Genomic DNA, 21,314 nt, shown 5'->3' on the forward strand with positions numbered 1-21,314 from the left:
TAAAAGCCTTTCACACTATCCCAACGAATATTTGATATATGCGCACTTCCCTCTTGTTCTTGTTTTTATGTTTGTCTTTTTTCCCAATATGTTATTGAGTATATATGATAAGTAAGGAGAGTGAATTGAGCAAGGGAACTTACTGGGGATGACATAGAGAGCCGGATGAATCAAGCACTCGTGATAAATGAACTCGTCTGATTCAGCACTCTGCATCTTCCCATCAATCACCAACGCCTGTGTAAAAGTAAAACACTTTCAGAGTTCAGTTCTAACAAGAGGGAAAACTCAAGAGTACGCGAATGAATATTGTTTTGGTTTATTGATGATGTGAATGAAGAGAGAGGCGGAATTAAACCTTGCCGAAATGCTTGGTGTCTAAAGTGCAATCTCCTGGTACTGGCTAATCCCCTTATGAAGGACGCTGTTGAGATTTGACAGAGCAAGAAAAATTAAATATATGTGTAAGGATTCATGAAGGCGGAGAGAAGAGGGATGGATGGGAGAAGAACCTATTGAGAGCAAAAGACCACTTGAGATGGTGATCGATGACTTCCTCGAACCAGGCGGAGGTGGAAGAATCGTGGTGGTGGTGGTGGTGGGTGAAGTTCTGGTCGGTTTCATGCCCAAATTTGGAGAAGCCATTACTATTGTTATTCACATAGCACAGCTCAGGAGCCTCACCCATATTGTTTCGTAATATGAGAATGAACCAACCAAAACTATTGTTGGAGATGCTGCTTCTGCACTAATATGTATTCGTGCTTCTCTGCCACTGAGCTCCGCTTCTGGCTTTTTATAGCCACTCTCCCCACACAAGTGTTCATTAATTACAATTATCATCCACTATGCCATACTTTAATCATTTCATCCTTGTGCATGCATAGTACCCGTGTTTGAAAGCCAAAACCAAAAAAAAAAGAAAAAGGTAATAGTTTTATGCATATCCCTCCAGGGATATCCGACGGATATTACGGGCCACACACTACTTAAAAGAAAACGATCTCATAAGATTTTTTTTTGTTTGAAAAAATAAACTCTAAAAATAACATTAAGTTTTTTTTTTGGACTGATGAAAATAACATTAAGTTGATACAACATAATTGTACCAAATTATTATGTAAATGTGTGCATATTAATGAAAATGAAACCTCCCCCCAACACACACACACGCTCATACACACTCCCTCTTAAAGATGTAGCGGTTAATTCTTTATCCCGTATAAATTGTTGGCATATTTTCAATTCATGGCCAACACTTTGTTGTGATTATTAATTTCAGTGAAGAGAAAAATTAGAAAGTCCCTCATTCTTTAATAAGTTCAATAATATTAATTACCACTCTCTGAGAACGTCCGCGAGGTTGGTCAATGTCACCCTACAATTACCATCGAAGCTAAGGGAGGGATTGCATCAAAACATTATATTTTCTAGCTTATATTGACAAAAATATGTAAGAAAGTCCCCTCTCACTCAAATTTTAGGATATCATCCTAATCATTGAGATAATATTTGAGGTGTATATTTTTCAAAAAAAATCATGTAAACTTGCCGCTAATGGTTTAGAAAATTTGGGACATGAAATCACGTAAAGCAAAAAAAAAAACAATTATAAGTTATGTAATTTATTTGATTGTGAGTGGGCGCAAAAGTTATAAGAGAAAATAGAAATACATGGGGTTGACTTTTTTAGATATGGGCACCAAATCTATTTCCATGAGCTTGGCGCGCATGATTTTATCTCTCTTATAGGAGACGACTTTAAAAGATATCTTTTGAATATGGATAGCTCTCGGAGTCTATTGTTGGTCACTTAACTTACGTTGTCACTTCTCCGCTTCTTTCCCCTTTACTTTTATTTTTGAAATTCAAGAGCTCATCTTTAATAGAAATAGATGGTGCATTCTTCATGACTAAAGAATAATGTAATTTTTGTAGGCTTTAAAATTGATTACATAAATTAGTCACTGTATATTATTTATAAGTTTTCAATTTGAGGACATATGTGATCCAATTTATAAGATTTAATTTGGATTTGTCTCAATATTTAATGTATTTTTTAATTTTATTCTTGAATTAATTATACTCTTCTTTATTACACTTTGTTTTACCATATTTTCCCACATATTTTTTTGTCATTCTGTCTTATTTATTATAAAGACGTACTACTTCCTGCCCCTTAATATAAGAACTAGTTAACTGTACTAATTTGAGAAAATTAAAAAATTTGTTAAGTTAGTTATTCATAATAAATAAATGTTATCTTCTTTAAGATACTTTTACTAATTATATATATTAGCTAGAATTATAATTAGACATGCGTAACCACTACAAGGATTATTAAAAAAAAAAACAAATACAAGAAATAAAATGAATTAAGATTTTATACTTAAAACTAAATAAAATATTAAACTAACTTTTATAAGAACTAGAAGTGGTATTTGAAAATAAAAGAATATTTGTTACTGGATTTATGCCTTATGTGAAATATAACCATTGATTTCATAAAATCACGATGACCAAACCGGATTCTTTGAAAAAGAAGGAATTTTGGCAATTGTGAAGTGGAAGAAAATTAATGGGGATGGATAGTGGTACCACGGGTGTACAGGCGGTTGGGGCTGTTTGTGGGAAGCCAAGCTGGTAGTCCACTTTTATGACGTGTCGGCATTTGAAGAGGTGGGACCCAACTTTCAAGCATTTGTGGTGACTCCAAACTAGCACGCGCGGAAAGTTGCGTTTCTACTTTGTACTCTACCTGGGTAGTGGTGGGCCCTGCACGTCCACGAGGGCGTCGAGTTGCACGTGGGCCATATCTGTCCGTTGAGTTTATCCCTACGTCCAACTCTGTAAAAGGATAAATTCTTTTATGGGGCAACATTTAATCTTTATCTTTAATGATTAAAAAAATCGAGGGAAGGTTTTAACTTTTAAGCTTGATTAATATAGTATTAATGATATTAGTATATGTAAATGTAATGGTTTAAATTGAAGTGGTTTTCCCGTTAGAAAAAAATCATTAAAGACCTAATGTCTGAATTTTTAGGTTGAATTTTGCTTGATAAAAAATAATCTGATTTGTTAAACTAATTGTATATTTTTATATCTAAAATTAAGGATTTTTGTGGATGTGCCATGTTAACATGAAAGAGTTATTTTTAACTAATAGGAAAAAATTCTACAAAAACATCATTTCACATTATAATCTCATAAGGTTATTTCAATTTATAAAATTCCAAATCAATACTTCACATCAAATAATACGTTGAATCATTGGCGATTTTACAATATTCCTCATTATTTCCACCACCCCTTGGATCTTAAAAGTCTTAGTGACCATTATTGAGTCACCAAAACTATTTATTAAAATAATGCAAAATAATTCTGTTTTATCACGACAATTACAATAATACGATCGAGTTTCATCATTTTATCAGTATCGTTTACAACAACTTTTTTATAATTTCAACACTTAATAAAAATCGTAAAATGTAATAATAAAATATAAAAGGTCACATATAAATTTAATTCAAAAGCTAATTGTATGATAAAAGTAAATTAATGAAAGAGAAGGGAAGGTGAGAGATGGGGCTAAAGAATAAAATGGATAATATATGAAAGGGAGAGTGACAGTCAAATCTCATACAAGAGAAATAACTACTAAAAGATTCAATAACAACCTTAAATAGCCTGTAGTAACAAGTTCTAGAATGAATAATAACAACCTCTGGGACTTGTTTTATAATTATTTTTTTGTATGGGACCTTATTGTAAATCTTTCTATACCAAAGGAGTGAAAATAGTTGGAAGAATGGAAATGGAGAGCGAATCTAGGACAGTACCAGCCACCATGTTCGCCGGCTAGGGGCAGTGGGGTACGATGTTAGGCTTAAATATTATCCAAAGGACCAACGGAATTAGTTAATTTAATTGGATCGGGACAAGTGCTATAAATAATTTGTTAGGCAATTGTTGTGACGTGAATATATTAGCTCTCACTTTCCTAATTTATGAACAACTACACCTCATTAGAGATTTTATATTGCGTGTTTAAGTTGATTTTTTTTTACCACGCAACGTATTTATATTGATTTTGATTCATCTTTGATCATAAACTAAACATATTTTTTAATTTGTTACGTGAACTTTCAAAAAATGTTATAATACATGTAATTGGTTTTTTTTATACAATTTGACAATGATCTTGCAGTACAGCAATATAAAAACTCTTTTGTAAGTGGGAGATCACTAGTTAAACCCCACTTATAATCTGAAGCTGTTAGTGTTTACACTCTAAATTTTAAAAAAAATTGTTACAAGTTTAATTTCACTTGTAATTTTAAATAGTTAGTGCCCACCATTTAAAGTAGAAAGAAAAATATTTTATATTCTGTGCTTAGGAAATTAATTGCAGTGTTTAGACATGAATGAATTGTGATATGTGTGTGTGTGTAGATAGATATTATTGGTATTATTGGTATATTGTATTGAATATTAGGAAGGTGATGGGAGATTGTCGTTTAGGAAGAGGGTGGGGAGGGGGGGAGTGGGTGGATGGATGGAGGGGATTGGAGGCAGACTTAAGCGTGGCTTCCCTCCATTATGCATTTTGTGGACAACCCACTTCTCTATCCATTCTTCATTCTCCATCATCTCCATTCTTTTCATGTGCCTAATTTTTTAATCACCTCATAATATCTTTTTTATTATTTTTACGACCCTCCATTATGGATCCCCCCAACTAAAACAAAAAATCATATGTGCATCGGAGATGGCAAGAGTTGATGATCAGGCAGAGAAACAGTAGAATCATTAGAGTGGACGAGAGCTGAGATATATAAAAAAATTTCAATGAAAAGAGTTTGAACAAATTGAAAAAAAAAACAACAAATTGAAGTAGAAGTACTTATAAAATTAGGAGCAGTATATTAACATGAATTGAATATGTAATACAATGGGGAAATAACATTGAGTTATCATAAAAAAAAGAAATAAGAAATAACATTGAGTTATTGATAATTGAAGGTACATATATAAAATGTTATCTGATCTCTGGAATGATGGTCGTCATGACGAATTAAATAAGAAAGAGATTATAATTAAGGTGGATTTGATACTAGCTACCTCCAGTCCTTAATATAATATCTCGTTTGACTTTTATATATTTTGGTCATAAATATAAGACCCCAATCTACTTTGTCTCTCATATTTATTCATTTTTTTTCCAAGATAGTCCTTCTAATAATAGTAGCTCTAGCCAATAATCTTGATTAGTAAGGATATTTTAGCTAGGAAAGATAACACCTATTTATTACCTCAATCCATTTTGTCTCTCATATTTATTTATTTATTTTCAAGATATTCCTTCTAATAATGGTAGTTCTAGCCAATAACCCTGATTAGCAAGGATATTTTAAGAAAAACAACACATATTTATTACAAATAACTAACTTAACTTATTTACTTAATCTGCTCAAATTAGTCAACTAGCTCTTATATTTAGGATTAGAAGTAGTAGTTATTTTAAGAAGAGAAAGCCATAGCAAGCAAGACAGATTGAATGAATAAATTGTTACTCCTCCAGTCCTTAATATAGGACCTAATTGTTAAGTTAATTTTGACCATAAATAGAAGACATATTTCTTATATTTATTAATTTTTTCTAAATTATCTTTATAGATACTGTCTCAACCATAATCAAGTGAGTGAGGGATCGAAGATATTAAGAAAGATGATTATAATGTTTTAGAAAAAATATATCATATTTCTTATAATTAACTAACTTAGCTAACTTTCTTAATCTAATCAAATTAGTTAAATAGGTCTTATATTAAGAATTGGAGGAGTATTTAATTTGAAAGATTTATCTAAATTAGATATGACAATACTTGAATGAATCTGGTTTTGTAATATAAGATATTATATAGTTATAGTATAAACAAAATCAAATGAAAGATGCATATTATTATATTGTTCCACCAACACCAACTTGGGATGGAGTTCGTATATATTTTGAATAGTATTGATGAGTATAGTATAGCGTTCGATGGATCACTTACTTTACACGTTAAAGTTGGGCACATATGAACTGATCTAAATGCACACGCGTGCATATAAATAAATGGTGGAGCACCATGGCAGACCACTTCATGGTTCTCTACGTTAATGGGGAGACAAAGGAGTGCCAAACAACCTTTTCAAGCACATTAATCCCACACACACCAAACTAAAAATAAAGCGTTTTTGAGTAATATTTCAAATGTGATCCGTCCCTCGAATCATTTTCACCAACTTTTATGCCATTTTCCTGTCCCTATATCTATATATGCTATCCACCTTTCTCCACTCTCTCCTCCTTCAGTCAATGCCTTTCATAATTTATAACCCACCCGCCTGTTATCCCCTCCTAAAGTCAAACCCCATATTTTACTTACCTTAGCTTTCTTTTTCTTTCTTATTTAACGATAACTTCTATGTTCGTCATTATAATTCTACAGATCATGTCTCGTTTGCTGCCGTCCTGTCTATCTATATATATTATTTTGATTTCTATGCACAAATATATGTGTGTGTGTGTGCGCTAATACTTCTTTTATGTGCGCAGAAAATGTATTGATGAGAAGAAAATAATTGAGCAGAGAAAAAAACACACAAGACGACAGACATATATATGGCAAGAGAGATGGAAATAAATATCAGCTGAGGTACGACTTGTCATTTTTATATAGCATCTTCTTCTTCCATTAAATGAGGGGGTTTCACCTAACGGCGTATAAAGCAACATGCGATATTTTGAAACCTCAAATTTAAAAATAAATTGCATGCAATTGTCCCTGCAATTTAATTTGCTGCTTCTTACTAGCTTTCTCTGTAATCCAATTCATTGATTGTTTGGGCATGGATATCTAATCGCAGCAGCTTACAGTTTTGCCCCGTCAATAATTTTCAATTGAGGACAAAATCAATGTTATGTCGTTTCTTTAACTATACTTAAATAAAGACGGAGAAAGAGACAAAACCCAACACGGAGGATTGAACTAATTAAGTGTGGATATGTTAAATTTTAGCCAGCGAAGGGGGAGATTCGGAGAATATACAACACAAGCTAGGGATGATGATTGAGATAGTGCAAATAAAAAGAAAAGCACATATTTTTTGGGGAGGGGGGGAGGACATGGTAAGAGGTAGGAGAGTTAATAAGGGGACATGATTGAAGAAGATACAAAGCAAAAATGGAGCATTCAACTAAGAAGCAGGCGTGCTTGGTGGCTGCTGGTGTGCCCACTATTACCCGCCTCCACTATCCCACATATTTAATCATATTTTGATCTCTGCGTGCTTTCATGAATAGGAAAAAGGTTGGGGAAAAAAAATCAAGGCGACAGAATGGGGAGAACAAAGGGACAAACTCATTGTGAAATTGTCACTTTCCTTGTGGTGGATGTTGCCATAGTGCTCCATGCTCCAAAAACAAAGCCATCTTTTTAACTTCATTAATTAACACTAATTAAGATTAAAAGTGCGTGAGTTTCGAGTGACATGCCCTCAGATTGTGTTGCACGTACGTGGGGTGTTATAACCTCAGTGACCTGAACCTCACCTCTCTGAATATTGTTTGCTGATAAGGTTTTTGGTCGATGGACCTAGCTTTATTTTTTCTGGTACATGCACTATCCATATGCATCCACCATATATATATATATATATATATATATCCATCTCTTTCATTACTTTTTCAATGTATATTCTTCATTTTTGGGTTGGGGTTTATGTTTTCTTTTCCACCCCCTTCAGAAAAAAGGATTATTGATCCACAGCAAAATCGAAATTGGCTTTTCCATGTGTCGGATTAAGTGGTCGATAAGGTGTCGAGATACAGAGGTCTCCTCGGGCACCAAATAACCACACTATATATGTCACTATGTTTGGTCCCCCTCTATATATATATATATATATATCCCTATTAATACTATTATTCTTGTTACACATTATATTCAATATGTGTGTGTGTGTGTGTGTCGAGTGTTGTTGTGTATTGTGTCTCGGAGAGAGAGCGAGAGCAAATTAATGGATAGGGGGTCCATTGCATGAGATGGAGCATGCCCATTTCAGATGTTGATTGGTTGGATAGTGCCGCCCGGCCGATCGAATAATTTCACATATCCAAAGTGGCTGGTGATTGGAGATGATCATGGACGCGTGCTGCTTTCACCAGTCTTGAAGATCCTTAATTATATGTTTAGAATAACTAGAGAAATGATCTGTTTTGGGGAATTTCAGAGATATGAGTAAGCTTTGTATCAAGATTGAATTGAATAAAGTAATGCGCCAACCAAAGATCGCCGCCCAAACCAATACTAACATTATACGTAAATAATACATGTGGGCTTCTAATATTTTTCTGTTCATTTAATAACCAATAACTTATACAATACATAAGCTGTGTCGCCATTACATATAAAATCCAGAGGGAACAGTATATTAATATTGCATCAAACAGAAGTTATATCAGCGAGACACGAATCTCTGATTCTGGGATTGGTAGTTAGTATTCTATATAGCAGGTTTTGGTATGACCATTGAAGACCGCAAAGACACTTTGAACGCGTACTGCTGCTTTTTTTCCATTTATTTTATATGTATAACTGAGAATAGACTGTTTGGCTCATTTTCAGATTAATTCTTATTTTTGTTGCATCAAAAAATTGAAAATTATCCAGAAGTTGAAAGATGGCAATACACGCTGCCCCCCACACTTTACATACATATGTTTTCAGGCTAGATCAGAGTCAAAAATCTCGTATCCATTTTAACATATAGACCACTTGAAATGACGATCAACTATTGAACTAGGATAATGAAGCTATGAGTGTGAGTTCAGTTTTTTTTTTTTTTTTCCGCTTCTTTTCGGTGGAGCTTGATTGGTTATGCATATGTTTAGTTGAACCGTATTTTAGTTGAGATGTAATCTTCATTAGGATACTTCTCTCCCGAACAAATTTATAATATGGATTCGACCAATCACCCGTAATTAAGTTACTGTCGGCTGACAATTTCAGATTGTGTGTATATATATAGCGAGCATAAAGATGTAGAGAACTACCCAAAAAAGATATGCAAAATCAACATGTTTTGTCTTTTTGCATGTTCATTTACATGATAATAAACCATGGATATGCTACGTGACAAGTACTCGAGGGTGATAGGGTGATTAATTATGCAGTTCTGGTAGCGTCTATTATCTCTGTCTCCTTATAATGATTGATTAAAGTGTTAATCACGATTAAGAAGCAGAGAATCTGAACTCAAACCATCCTTTTCAAAGGAGCAATATGGGCAATCAGAACTCAAGGACTTGATTAAGAACCGCGTAATATATAATGCTCATATCCTTTTTGTATGTAAGGTGACGCCTCATAGCTGCCAATGTAGAAACATACGAATACTACTAAATATATCTGCGCCTGATTCAGATTACTCCTTTGATAGGCTGAACAGGCCATTTAGCCAGTTTATTTAAATTGATTTTTAGAGAAAAAGAGTCAAATGATGTAAGACACTAAATTGTGTACAATCTCTTATGTTGAGTTGAGTTATTTTTCAAGCATTTGAATCACAATCATATTCATATTCATATTCGAAGGTTCAGATAGCTGTTTATGACTTACGACACCTTCGTTTCACAAATAACTATATAACAAATACATTTGACCAGAATAAATAATACGTACGTGATGAATTCACTTTGATGTCATGTTATAAATTTGGGAAAACTAATTTGGAGTCCTTATAGTTTTCATCAATTTTGAATCAGCTCCCTAAACTATTTTTATTTTTATTGAGTCCTTTAACTTTCTGTCGTTAGATCCGTTAGTCTCTGCCATTAGATTAAAACAAACACTGTTACAATCTGTGTTAGTAAGCAAAGCTAGACATCTGAAACACCTTCCCCATCCTTCTCTTTCGCCATAACCCAAGCTCTGAGACCACGCTTCCCCCCTCATTCCTCAATATTTTCTCCTTCCCCACTATCTTCCTAACCTCACTGCCGTCCCTTCCCACCTCTTCAGCCATTCATCAGCTATACAGAGTAATATTTTTCACAGGTCAGCAATTGGAATTGTGATGATTGCTGTTAAAATTAAATGCCCCCAAAAGCATCGCATTCCTCGCTGTACCATCAACCTCTAAGTTAAGTTTCAAACAAAGATTTGACAAAATGCAAAGGTTCAAGTTAAGTCATTCTTTCTCCATATCCAAGCTTCACTTTAACAGGGAAATCTCTATCCATTGTGCTTGCTCCATTTGTGGCGATCCAAGGCGACACCACAAAGCCCCATTGTTTAACATAAAACATATATATTGTACGAAGAGATGGAGGGGGGAGCTTGGTTTCAAAGCTTGGGATATGATGGAAGAGATAGACGGACAAGATTTTTCAAATCGAGATGTTTCAAAGCTGTGCTTATTAACGGAAATTTTAACTGTGTTTGTTTCATTTAACCGTGGGGACTGACAAATCCAACGGCAGAAAATTAAAGGACTCAATAAAAAGAAAAAAAAACATAGGGGCCTAATTTAAAATTGATGAAAACTATAAGAACCTCCAAACTAGTTTTCCTCGTAAATTTTATAAATGACTTGCAAATGTAATTGTCTGTATATTTGTTTGACCATAAAGAACTAAATAACCAAACTCGTTATTATTTCACTTTAAATCGCGGATAATGAAAAGCAACTACAAGAGTATCTTTGTGGGTACAAAATCCTTTACTTCTTCTTCTTCTTCTTTTAACATTTCACATTATGTACTGTTGTTATTTGTTGTCGTTACACTATCTGAAACAGAATTTGTACCAGAATATTAGGAAGGATGATTTCGGAATCAAAATAGTCTACTGAGATCAATTATTAACATGTATATTTGATTTCACACTGAAATCGATTAAAACTAATTTTGATTTTGGTGGTCTCTGGAACTGCCTATAATCAATCATAGCTAATCATATTTTATCATGAGAGAATTACAAACAGGTTTTAAAAAGAAATTAATAATATATGTAGTCTCGTTTACATGTCAACTTTTAGCGTTTACATGCCATGTCCTTATATTTTTACGTAAAAATAATTAAATTTCTTAAAGAGAAAAAACGGTGACCGTCTGACGTGAATGTTTTCTCACTTCACAACGGAAGCAGTGACGGGAGAGAGTCTCTAGGAGGCAGGGGCCCTGCCCAAGAAGAAGAAACAAAAACCTCTTTATTTGCACCAAATTAAAGAGGCTAAGCAACTAGTGATGAACTAATAGTAGCTAGCTTTCAAAGATTCGCCAAGCACCTTGGTGGAGTTTTATGGCAATTCTGTTGGGTCTCAAACTCTGAACCATGGACTCAACAAGGTCCACATGTACATGAACTAAAAAAATGTTTGGAAACACTCAACAAGGCTACATCAACTTCTGTTTGCAATTATTAACCTTAACGAAAATCAGAAATTAAGAACTTTTCCCCACAGGGAAAGCATAAGGACAGCTTAGTATATGCTTAAACTATGTATTCAATCGATCATCCAGATAATAACGATCCAGCCCACGCATTGTTTGTCTCGTCCAAAGCAGCACACCATCAAACAAAGCAAGAAGCATATCCGTCAGAATCTTCGGAATCAGAAGTTTTGAATAGAAAAACGAAAACACGTACGGACTTGTCTTAGTGCTAATTAATGAATCGATTTGCACAGTATTTTTTGAGATTGGATGCCTCGGTGGATCAGGCAACTTGAGCCAGCCTCTCAAATTTACTGCCATTAAGTACAGATACATAATGGCAGTAACTATGAAAGTGTACTTAACGTTCAACATTTAATTCATGCTTCCCTCCGCCATGACAGCACATCCCCTGCCTCCTTGAGAACTTCAGAACCATGATCTAATTTTCACTAGCAGGTTTCCAACGACCCGAACTACAGCATTTGCCTTCTCTTCCTCGAGATTAGACGTCTGGTGTTAACTTTAAGCCTCGTATTCTCTCACTATTGTGAACCTAGTCAGATACTCTGGCTTTGAAATGTCTATTCTGAATAATTAACTCACAGATTTCGTCTCTTTCATCAGACAATGCATACAAATAAGAGACCTCTAAGTTCACAATAACACGGAACTTACAGGTGTGAAGCCTTCACTCGCCATAACGTTGAGAAGTACCTAAAAACAACATAAAGCGTATTGAACATTTTCATACCCGATTTCGCTAGTGTGACCAGGGCACGTCTAGAGATGCCTTAGAGATTCCTACAAATTGTCCACACCTTACTCAAGTGAAGTTCTTTTGGCAACAAAAAAATCAAAGTTCAGATTTCCTCCCGAATTGATATCCCGCGATTTCCGGTAAGTCTCACATATTATTTGCAAAATAATTTCATTTAACATTCTGAAAGATGGAATATCATCCATATCTTTTTGAGGAGGGAAAGGAGGGGATGTGGGAGGAGGCAAATGAAAATGTGCACAGCATGCCAACTGATATGTAGGAGTATATTCCAAACTCCAAGCACATGAGAGCAGCACAAGAAGCCTGACTAACTCCCGCAAACCTTTATTTTGAGCATTATAAACAATGAAACCCCGAAGGCTAACGAGTGACGCCACAAGGGTGTGGTAATGCTCTGATGGTAATGGCGTGTGCAAACCGAATCGTCCCCTATGCTAGAGAGAGTTAGACCAAGGGATGAGTCCCATATATATTGAGCCCCCTTACCTTGCAATAACTCTCTCCATATGATAAGATGGTTTTGAAATTTCAGGATTCAATGTATTCAATATATGAATTCTGAGAGTGTGTTTGCCCAAGTTCCCAACAAGCTTTCAAGTAAAATCCTCACAAAAATAAAGCCCGTGATAACAACATTCAGTTCCCAACTTCATGGAGGAAGAGGGGGAAGAAAGGCATCAAGCAGGAATACTTTCGCCTCATGTACACGTGAAAACTTTAATAAGGTCGCCAGAAAGAAGAAAGTTATTGTGAAATTTACCACCGGAGTCTGAGCGATGAGAAGCGAAAAGTTCTTTTCTTAGCTTACACAGCACCAGTGGTTCCAGACACTATTGTCATCCTCAGACACGAGACAGGTATTTATGAACTACCAACTCGCTGTAAAGATGACTTCCGACCAGAGGATGCAACTGATCAACGAGTATACAAAACAATTTGATCAAGGATAACATGGAAAGAATCGTAATGAAAAAGAACGATGAGTCAATATATACAAAGTGCTGAGATTTAAATAAAAAATAAATAAAGTCCCTAGAAATAAAAAGAGAAACCATGCGGTTACACATCAATCTGATCAATCCAACTGAAGATCATCGAACCTCCGATTGGCGAAGGCAAGCAGAATTTAAGTAATAAATCAGATTAGATAGCCAGCCATCCGGAGAAAAATCAGAACGAAAGCATCCCCAGCCATTGCTAATCCCTACCGAATACGTGAGAGCAAACAAGAGGCCTATATACCATCAATCGGTAACCCTAAAGGCTCATTTGGTGGGATGAAGAACCATAGGGCCCTTTTCCGGCCCCAACAACCCTCGGGGCTTTTTTTTTTTTGGGTCATTAACCTCCGGACTTGTCACAGTACAACTATTTTTACAAATATTTTATTTTTAAGGAAAATTAATCTATAAATCTTTAGTTTCACACATCTTTAATCAAATCCCAGTAGTTTTTTTAAGCAGATTTTTATAATTTTATCTGACTTTAAAAAAAATCCTTATGATTATTTTTTATCATATCCTTGTAGTTTCATCAAATTTGTATCATGTTCTTGTATAAAAATTACGGAGACATAATTAAAATCATGTGATACTACTAAAAACACATTTAAAATATTGTAAAAATCCGGTTAAGAATCTGATAAAATTACAGAGATTTACGAATTAATTTATGGAAATTATGGTAAAAGGCCACGAGAGTTCCTCTACAAAGAGAATAAATATACATTCACCAAAAAAAAAAAACAGGGAGAATAAATATACAGTGACCAGATTGTCATCCATTGTTTAAATAAAAAGGCAGGAAACACAAAACGTACTCCCTCTCCGCTCTCCGCGCTCTTCGTCGCCATCCCTGCTGTCTTGTTATTCTGCACCCTCAAGCGAGAATCTTTGATTTGTACAGAGGTAAGCCCTACGACTTTGGTTACCATCTTGTCTGGATTGTTTGCTTAGGAATTCCCTGATTCTAATTACTCCAATTGTCTAATTTTTTTGAACATTTGCTTTGCTCATCTCTCCAGTGTTATACCTCCAGGTTAGGCAGGCTTGTAATTTTCAAACGTAGAACCAAACACGCTCTAAATCGGCAACATGGATGATGAAGCAAGGAGGAGGATGAAGGAACTTCACATTCAACGCAGGAGAAATTAAGTGGAAGCCGAAATTTGATTGCTTTCTAAAAATAAAACACATGTCTATAGAAAAATGGTTGGATTAACTAGACTGGGATTTCACCAACAAATTTTGGGAAAGTCGTCCTCTAGCTTTAGAAGATCCCTACACCAAATGCCTCACTCTTAGCTTGTACTATTTTCCTATACAAGGCGGAAAAAATCCTTTGATGCCTCTCTTATCGGTGATAAATAGAAGATTAAGGGTCTTTGCTGACAAGAGGCAGATTCTAGAAGTCTGAATGATAGAGACACACTAGACTTGAGTGGGTTAAGGGGGTGCGGCAAAGAGGGCATTCTGGCTTTTCGTTGCACCATTCCGTTATACAGTTCCTATGTAGAACAAATCAAACACAAGATGAAGAGAACGGACAGGAAGAGGATCAGGGCATTTGAAGAATGGTAATAACAAAGAAGCAAAGCTAGGCAATACCAGCAAAATACATGGCCACAGGAAGTGGCTGTTGGGTTCTGCCGATTACTCAGGCAGAGCGTGCATTTGGCCACTCCACTAGCTGCTTGGGACTGCAAAAGAGAGAAGAATATCAAAACACTTGACGCTCTACTACATAACCTATCAACAAGATACATCTGTGACAAGTTCAGCAGCCGTTAAAACATACGCTGACATGTTATTTGAAAAACGGAAAAAAAAAAAAAAAAAAGGATTCATGTGAAATTTGCACCTCCGAATGTGTAGTGTCAGATAACCAATTTCCTTTGTCTGTGTCTGACGATACTGGGAGACCCTCCTCATTTAAAACAGGCAAACCTCGTCCTATATCACATAATGGTGGAATCAGATTGGGATAAGAGACAAATCCCATATATAGTTTAGACAAGCTCATTTTCCCTTACGCTCCTAAGATGAAGCAAAAAAGTTTAGGAAAAAGGAAGCGAAAATGAACAAGCAGTGCAGATCAATTAGATTATTCTATAACCTGCTGATCTCTGGTGCGCCCCAAAGGATGTCTGATGAACTGAACTCGCAATTGAAGATAAATTGCTCCGACGTAGCCCTTCGGCAGCAATTATACAGAGCTGAATCAATAGAAATACACCCAGAATTTGATATCTGCATTGAAGCCAAATTACAGGAAAGTAAGTTCTTTTTTCTTTTTTTAGCCCCCCCGGGCCCCGGGGGGGGGGATACAGGAAAGTAAGCTCTAAATCTAAAAAAATCTTGAAAAGAGACCTGGTCAAACTGATGAATGATAAGACATCAGGGGAAAAAACAAAGCCAGCGTAATTAAATGAAGAAATAATGAGTGAATAACAGCAAAGACTCGCATTGGTATCATACCTTTACAGACCCACTCCAGGGATATCAAACCAAAAGAAGGATTGGCATTAGAAAACTAAATGAAATGGAAAATGAAAGCCAGATTGTAAAAGAAAGACAAGAGAGGGCATATATCCTTATATATATGTATGTGTATGTATAGGTATATGTACATGTATGTGTATGCATATGTATATTTTTTTATTACTGAACAATAGAGTTCCTCTAGAACCCCCCCCCCCCTTTTTTAAAATTATACAAGAACAATACCTGGGCCTTTGATTCAATGACTTTCCAATGAAGACATATCGAATTCCTGCAGCACGTTTTGATATATGGTAATAGAGACCTGCAAAAGCGGAAACTTTGAAAACATGCTATGGAAATTTCATGACAGTAAATGAGACCATCAAGCAAAGCATCACCTTCAAAATAGAAGAACATAAGATTAGCACGAAGAACCAGTTGCAACAACTCACGAACCATAGGAAGCATCTAGTAGCAGCAACATAAAACCTCACTTCAGTACAACGTTGCCCTTGATTGAAATCAATGAGCCGCGTAAATGTAACGAGATTAATGTACCGTAGGCCATCTCTGAACAACATGCAACCAAAGTCCTCTCAGTTTCCCCTTCAACCTTGTCAGAGTTGTAAGAGATTGCCCTGATGCAGAAGAGGGAAGTTCCCTCGCATCAGAAGTTTGAAATTCACTACTCCTAATGGTACCATTTTCGCCATAGACCTCAGCAGATTGTGAATCAGAGAGGGCAATGCCTCGGGAAGCAATTCTAGAACTGTACAATCAACAGGGAAGCCATCATTAACTTTGAAAAGAAATACATATTACTGATCACGGTAGCAGAAATAGCATGACAAATTCAATTTGACATTTGATGAATATATAGTGAAAGAACGAGGCTGAAATCAACCTTATTCGATCTGCAATATATGGAACAGCTGTCTGGTATACAATGAAAAGAGCACGCCTTGCAGGAGTAGGAGGAAGTCCATAAGGTCCTCCAACCTAAAAACAAATCAGAACTATCAGATATCAGAACTTCGGAGGAAAGGAAACAAATTAGATAAAAACTCCGCTAAGATAAACCCAAGCCTCCAATACGAGAAGTGAAAACACCACAATCCGTGACTAAAATATGACCTCAGTGATTTCACTTGTAGATAAAGACTAAAGGCAGTTGAAGGCATTAATAGTTCATAAATGAACACTCAACCGTCCGAGTTTCAAGTCCGAACAAGCCACTCTCGGAACAATAAAATGAGAATAGATCAGCGACATGCTAGACAACTCAACATATGCAGTAAGACAAGGTCAAAAGTTCATGCAAATACAGCAAACCTGAGTGATGTCACAATATTCCTCTCCAAGCGTCTGCTGTCCTGAACCTGTTGTCAGCACATAGTAAAGCATCTGTCCCAATAGTTTTGTCTGCAAAACAATAACATCACAGTTAACTCTATCTTGAAACCAACACAATTTCGTTCCAGGATAAATGGACTGAAAATATACTGAGAAAACACGAATACAATTAATGAAGTGCTGACCTCGCTTTGGTAGGTAACTGCAACTCTAGTACCTGTACAAAGAAAAGCAGAGATGTCAGGTTGGCTCGAGCGGACCTATGAATTCATCGCCAAATTAAATGTTAAAATGAGAATAAGCCTAAAATAGTACGTAATTTTATCCATAAAACTGGGTTAAATGAAATTTCTTTTAACTAGTTATAGTCTAAAAATGGGGAAGAAAATTAACAATAGAAGAGCAAAACGAAGAGTGACGAGTAGAACAAGTAATGCTAGGTCTCGTCAAATTTTTTAATAACAGACAGAAAGTTAAGGAATTAGTCTAACCTTAGGGACAACTCCATATTTACCAGGTAAATTAGACATCTTTTCTACTATAAAATCAAGGAGTGAAACGGGAAAAGCAATTGACATAAAATCTTAAAAGGTGAAGGCGAATGGGCTATACGGCCTACAGACCAAAGAGGTGACGGAAGGCATCGCGACAGGCTTCATAAACGAAAGAGGCATACTGATCATCCTTCTCGGCCGCTCTCATGATCTCAGGCTGAGCCGCCCGGGGGAATTGCCGAGGCACGGATTGTTCGGTGTTTCCGGGAGCAGCCTCCGCACTGGTGCTCGGCTCACCCCTCTTGGATTGCCCAGTTCTTCCCAGGTGACCCCAACCCATTCTCACTTCTGCACCTCGTCCGACTCACAATTTCAACAATCAGTCCAGGAAGCACTGAATTTGATTATTCACTTATAGGTTCTGGTTTATCCTCCCTCACAAAATATGCGAAAGGGGATAAAATTTTGGAGACGAAAATTTTATAAGACAAATTTGGACTGATTAGGGCGACGGGCGACGGGCAAGGAAGCAACAGAGAGCAAAGTAACGCAAACGCATTCTCCATTTCTCCTGGAAAAGGACACGATGCCGTATTCCTAAGCAAAAAATCCACGTGAAAAAAGTAAAATTTCGCCGTTGCCGGGGATCGAACCCGGGTCACCCGCGTGACAGGCGGGAATACTCACCACTATACTACAACGACTTCGATGGTGACATGCCGCATGGTTGATATATATACTGTATTCTGGATGCACTCAACTAGCTTCACCAATTATCCAACCATATCTTATCTGTTCCCGCTAAATCCCGAACTCTTTTAATTTTAAAACGTAAGAAAACAGAGAAATTTTCTTTTCCCCTCTTTCTAAGTAGGCAAGAGGCAAGCTTAATAGATTACATCAGAGTGAAACAAAAGAGAAGACAGAGAATTTTTCTGATCCATCTTAATAAAGGGCTCATAATTTTTATGTTGTAAATATTGTGTGAGTGTGTCAAAGGAAGAGTCTCACACTACTTGAGATTGTGGGGGGTTCAAGTAATAAGAGGTTTTGGGCTGCTAAATGAGTCAAGAGGAGGAGTGGACTCATACGCACAATGGGCTACTGGAGACAAATTCGGCAATTTCCCTTCACCCTCTATGCATGAGTCAAATGCGGTACTGGGCACTTTTTATGAAAAATATCTGTCTAATTAATACAACTCCTTAATCACCATTATACCTCTTTAATATTTGTAACTGACGTCTTTAATAATTCTAAATCATCATTAAGTGAGTTAATGATATTGAAACCGAAACTTAATTGTGTTTAAATGCCCAATGCTCCGTTATGATCCGCGGCCTATAAATGGGGCATGAAATCGAAGTTCACCACAACTGAGCTTTGAGTTTTCGGCAGCACTTTCTTCCCTCCTCTAGTATTCTGCCTTGCTGAGTTCTTTTATCTTTCGCTGTTCTGCTCACCTTGATCTTACAGGAAGAATTCGTTTAATCCTAGGGAGTGCCGCTTCTTACTTCGCTAGTAGTTGCGGAATAGTTCTTAAGGACAGTGTCTGTAAGACACGACTCGGATTTACCGTTTCTCTGCACGTGTTGCTGTCAACAGGATTTGCTTAGCATTGTAGGGGAGGCGGAAGATCTGCTGGATTTTGAAGAATTTCAGTACTGCCGCCAACATTTTATGACCGTCAGCTCTTACTTTCTCGGAAACGACTGAACGGAATATGCAACCAGTATGTGCTTCAGCATAAAAATTGGAGCCTCAGCTATGAACCAAAAAAGAAAGAAAAATTGGAGCCTCACCATGCACGCACAAAAATTTGGATTGTCAAATTGGATCAGTTTGACAATGAAATTGGATAGAGTCTGGATGAAAATTTCCAGGCCATAGCCCAGTCCAAGAAGGATATATATTGAAATCGCTTCCCTCGCTTATTATGAGCCCACCACTGGTGTGTCTTAGCTGGACTGAAGAAAGAATAGCAACCATTACAAACGCAACCCGTAATCATTAATAGCCATATGAATGTGGAAGCTTTTGATTTTTCTATTTTTGGCCGAAAGAAGCTTTCAATTTGATAACTTGTTTTTAACCTGCAAGCTGGAAACAAACAAAACACTGCACAGTAAACCATGCGGGCAGCGTGGTGCAGATTAGTCAAGAACAGACATGTTTTTTGTGAATCTCTGGACTGTTTTGTATCATCACATACCTAGTTGTCTCCCATCATGCATTATTTTCTGCGCGCGCGCACACATGAATAACTGATCGGAGCCTTCTGCTAATTACTGTGGGTTGAAATGCAATATTCAGCTGACAACCCACCAATCAATTCCATCTAAACCCAGAGCAGGTCAGCTCACTGGCCAGCCATGCGAATGCCAGCATATTTTACAAGCATATAATCGCCAAAAAGAGTTTGCATATTTGGAAAAAATGTATGATGGGCCTGTTTGTTTTTGTTTTTTATTTTCTTGTTCTCAAAACAATTTTATAAAATTGTTTGTTAGAACTATTTTTGAAAATAAAAAACAAAAAAATTTGTTTGAATAATAATTTTTAAAAAATTATGCTTGAAAGAAAAAACCATACTTGGTAAGTGATAGTTGTCGTTAGTAATGATAAGTAGTAGATACTAAGTGAGAAGAGAAGAAGATTTCTTAAAATTTTTCAAAACAAAAAATAAAAACACAAAAGCAAAAACAAAAAAACATATAAAAATTGTTTTGGTTTTTTAGTTTTTAAAAACATGTTACTGTTTTTTGTTTTTTTTAAAACAATCAACTAAAAACAAATTACCAAACAAGTTTTTTTATTTTTCTGTTTTTAAAAAATTGCTTTCAAAACAAGAAACTAAACAAGCCCATATTTTCTATCTATTACATACACCACTCAGTTTAAAAGGATATTTATGACTTTCTCATAGTGAAATTATAATTATAAATAAGTAGTTTTCAGAAGCATTAGTTGAATAAAACTTCGTATGTTTTAGGAAGTATGGTTATGCCAAGCCAAACATGTCATATGAAGGACATCTTAATAAATTGATATTTCGGGAGAGTAGAGACCCCTGTTATTGTATGGGGGTTGCTTAAAGAACGAAAAGATTTAAAAGCACGGACTTCAGGGAAAGACCACTATATTATACACATGGACTTTGTTTTTGCATGATTTATTGATTTATTGATGATGGATTATACTTGATTAGCTTAAAAGTCAGATATCCAATGTTGTATTGATTAATAAGTTAAAGCACGTTTTCTGGAAATTGAGTATCTAGGACTTGTTAAAAGTTCTGTTTCTTGGTCGATGAATATATTTACCGTTCACGGCAAGTTAGTAATTTCTCCCACTTGAACTTCATGGTAACAGGTTGTTGATTAATTCATATCCTGTGTCCTTTGTTTCTCGTTACTTTCATTTCTATATTATTTTAACAGGCACCAATCCTGGTTCCTAGTTTTATATATATTCTACATACATAGTATAACCATGCACACAACTTCGTTCTTAGCAGCACTTCACGGCTATAACAGTGGCCGACCATAGTCAGCACTTAGGTTGTAACCTAATAATCTCATAAATTCATCACCCGATGTGTTCTGCAGGAATCTGTTTTGTTCTTCATGGTGAGATGAAAGGAATCTTTTGTCTAAGTACTATCCACTTGCCGCCTTCTACTTGCAATAATTAATAGTACAATTATTCTAGAGAAC

The 21,314-nt window shown here is 35.9% G+C and overlaps 1 protein-coding gene and 1 non-coding gene across 2 annotated transcripts; both read right to left on the bottom strand.

The window, feature by feature from the left end:
* Positions 1 to 13,908: 13,908 nt before the first annotated feature.
* LOC114761784 (peroxisome biogenesis factor 10-like) lies at positions 13,909 to 18,150 on the bottom strand. The gene is made up of 11 exons (XM_028951222.1): positions 17,728 to 18,150; positions 17,290 to 17,321; positions 17,084 to 17,173; positions 16,656 to 16,750; positions 16,310 to 16,520; positions 16,150 to 16,219; positions 15,995 to 16,073; positions 15,384 to 15,517; positions 15,129 to 15,220; positions 14,876 to 14,967; positions 13,909 to 14,775 (listed from the first exon to the last, which is right to left on the bottom strand). The coding sequence occupies exons 1-11, from the start codon at positions 17,936 to 17,938 to the stop codon at positions 14,673 to 14,675; spliced, it is 1,209 nt and encodes a 402-aa protein (XP_028807055.1). The 5' UTR covers positions 17,939 to 18,150; the 3' UTR covers positions 13,909 to 14,672.
* Positions 18,151 to 18,230: 80 nt separating this feature from the next.
* Positions 18,231 to 18,302, bottom strand: TRNAD-GUC (transfer RNA aspartic acid (anticodon GUC)). Its single transcript has one exon. It is a non-coding gene; the product is annotated as a tRNA-Asp (tRNA).
* Between the last annotated feature and the right edge of the window lie 3,012 nt (positions 18,303 to 21,314).

Source organism: Neltuma alba, unplaced genomic scaffold, assembly GCF_004799145.2.
Source record: "Neltuma alba isolate B1F8T4 unplaced genomic scaffold, ASM479914v2 tig00011135_pilon, whole genome shotgun sequence".
Lineage (NCBI taxonomy): Eukaryota > Viridiplantae > Streptophyta > Magnoliopsida > Fabales > Fabaceae > Neltuma > Neltuma alba.

Coding starts and splice junctions, on each gene's coding strand:
- LOC114761784 (XM_028951222.1), bottom strand. CDS start 17,938: ATGGGTTGGGGTCACCTGGGAAGAACTGGGCAATCCAAGAGGGGTGAG. Junction 17,174..17,289: donor CAGTTACCTACCAAAGCGAG/GTCAGCACTTCA, acceptor ATTGTTTTGCAG/ACAAAACTATTGGGACAGAT. Junction 15,221..15,383: donor GGCGCACCAGAGATCAGCAG/GTTATAGAATAA, acceptor TATGTGATATAG/GACGAGGTTTGCCTGTTTTA.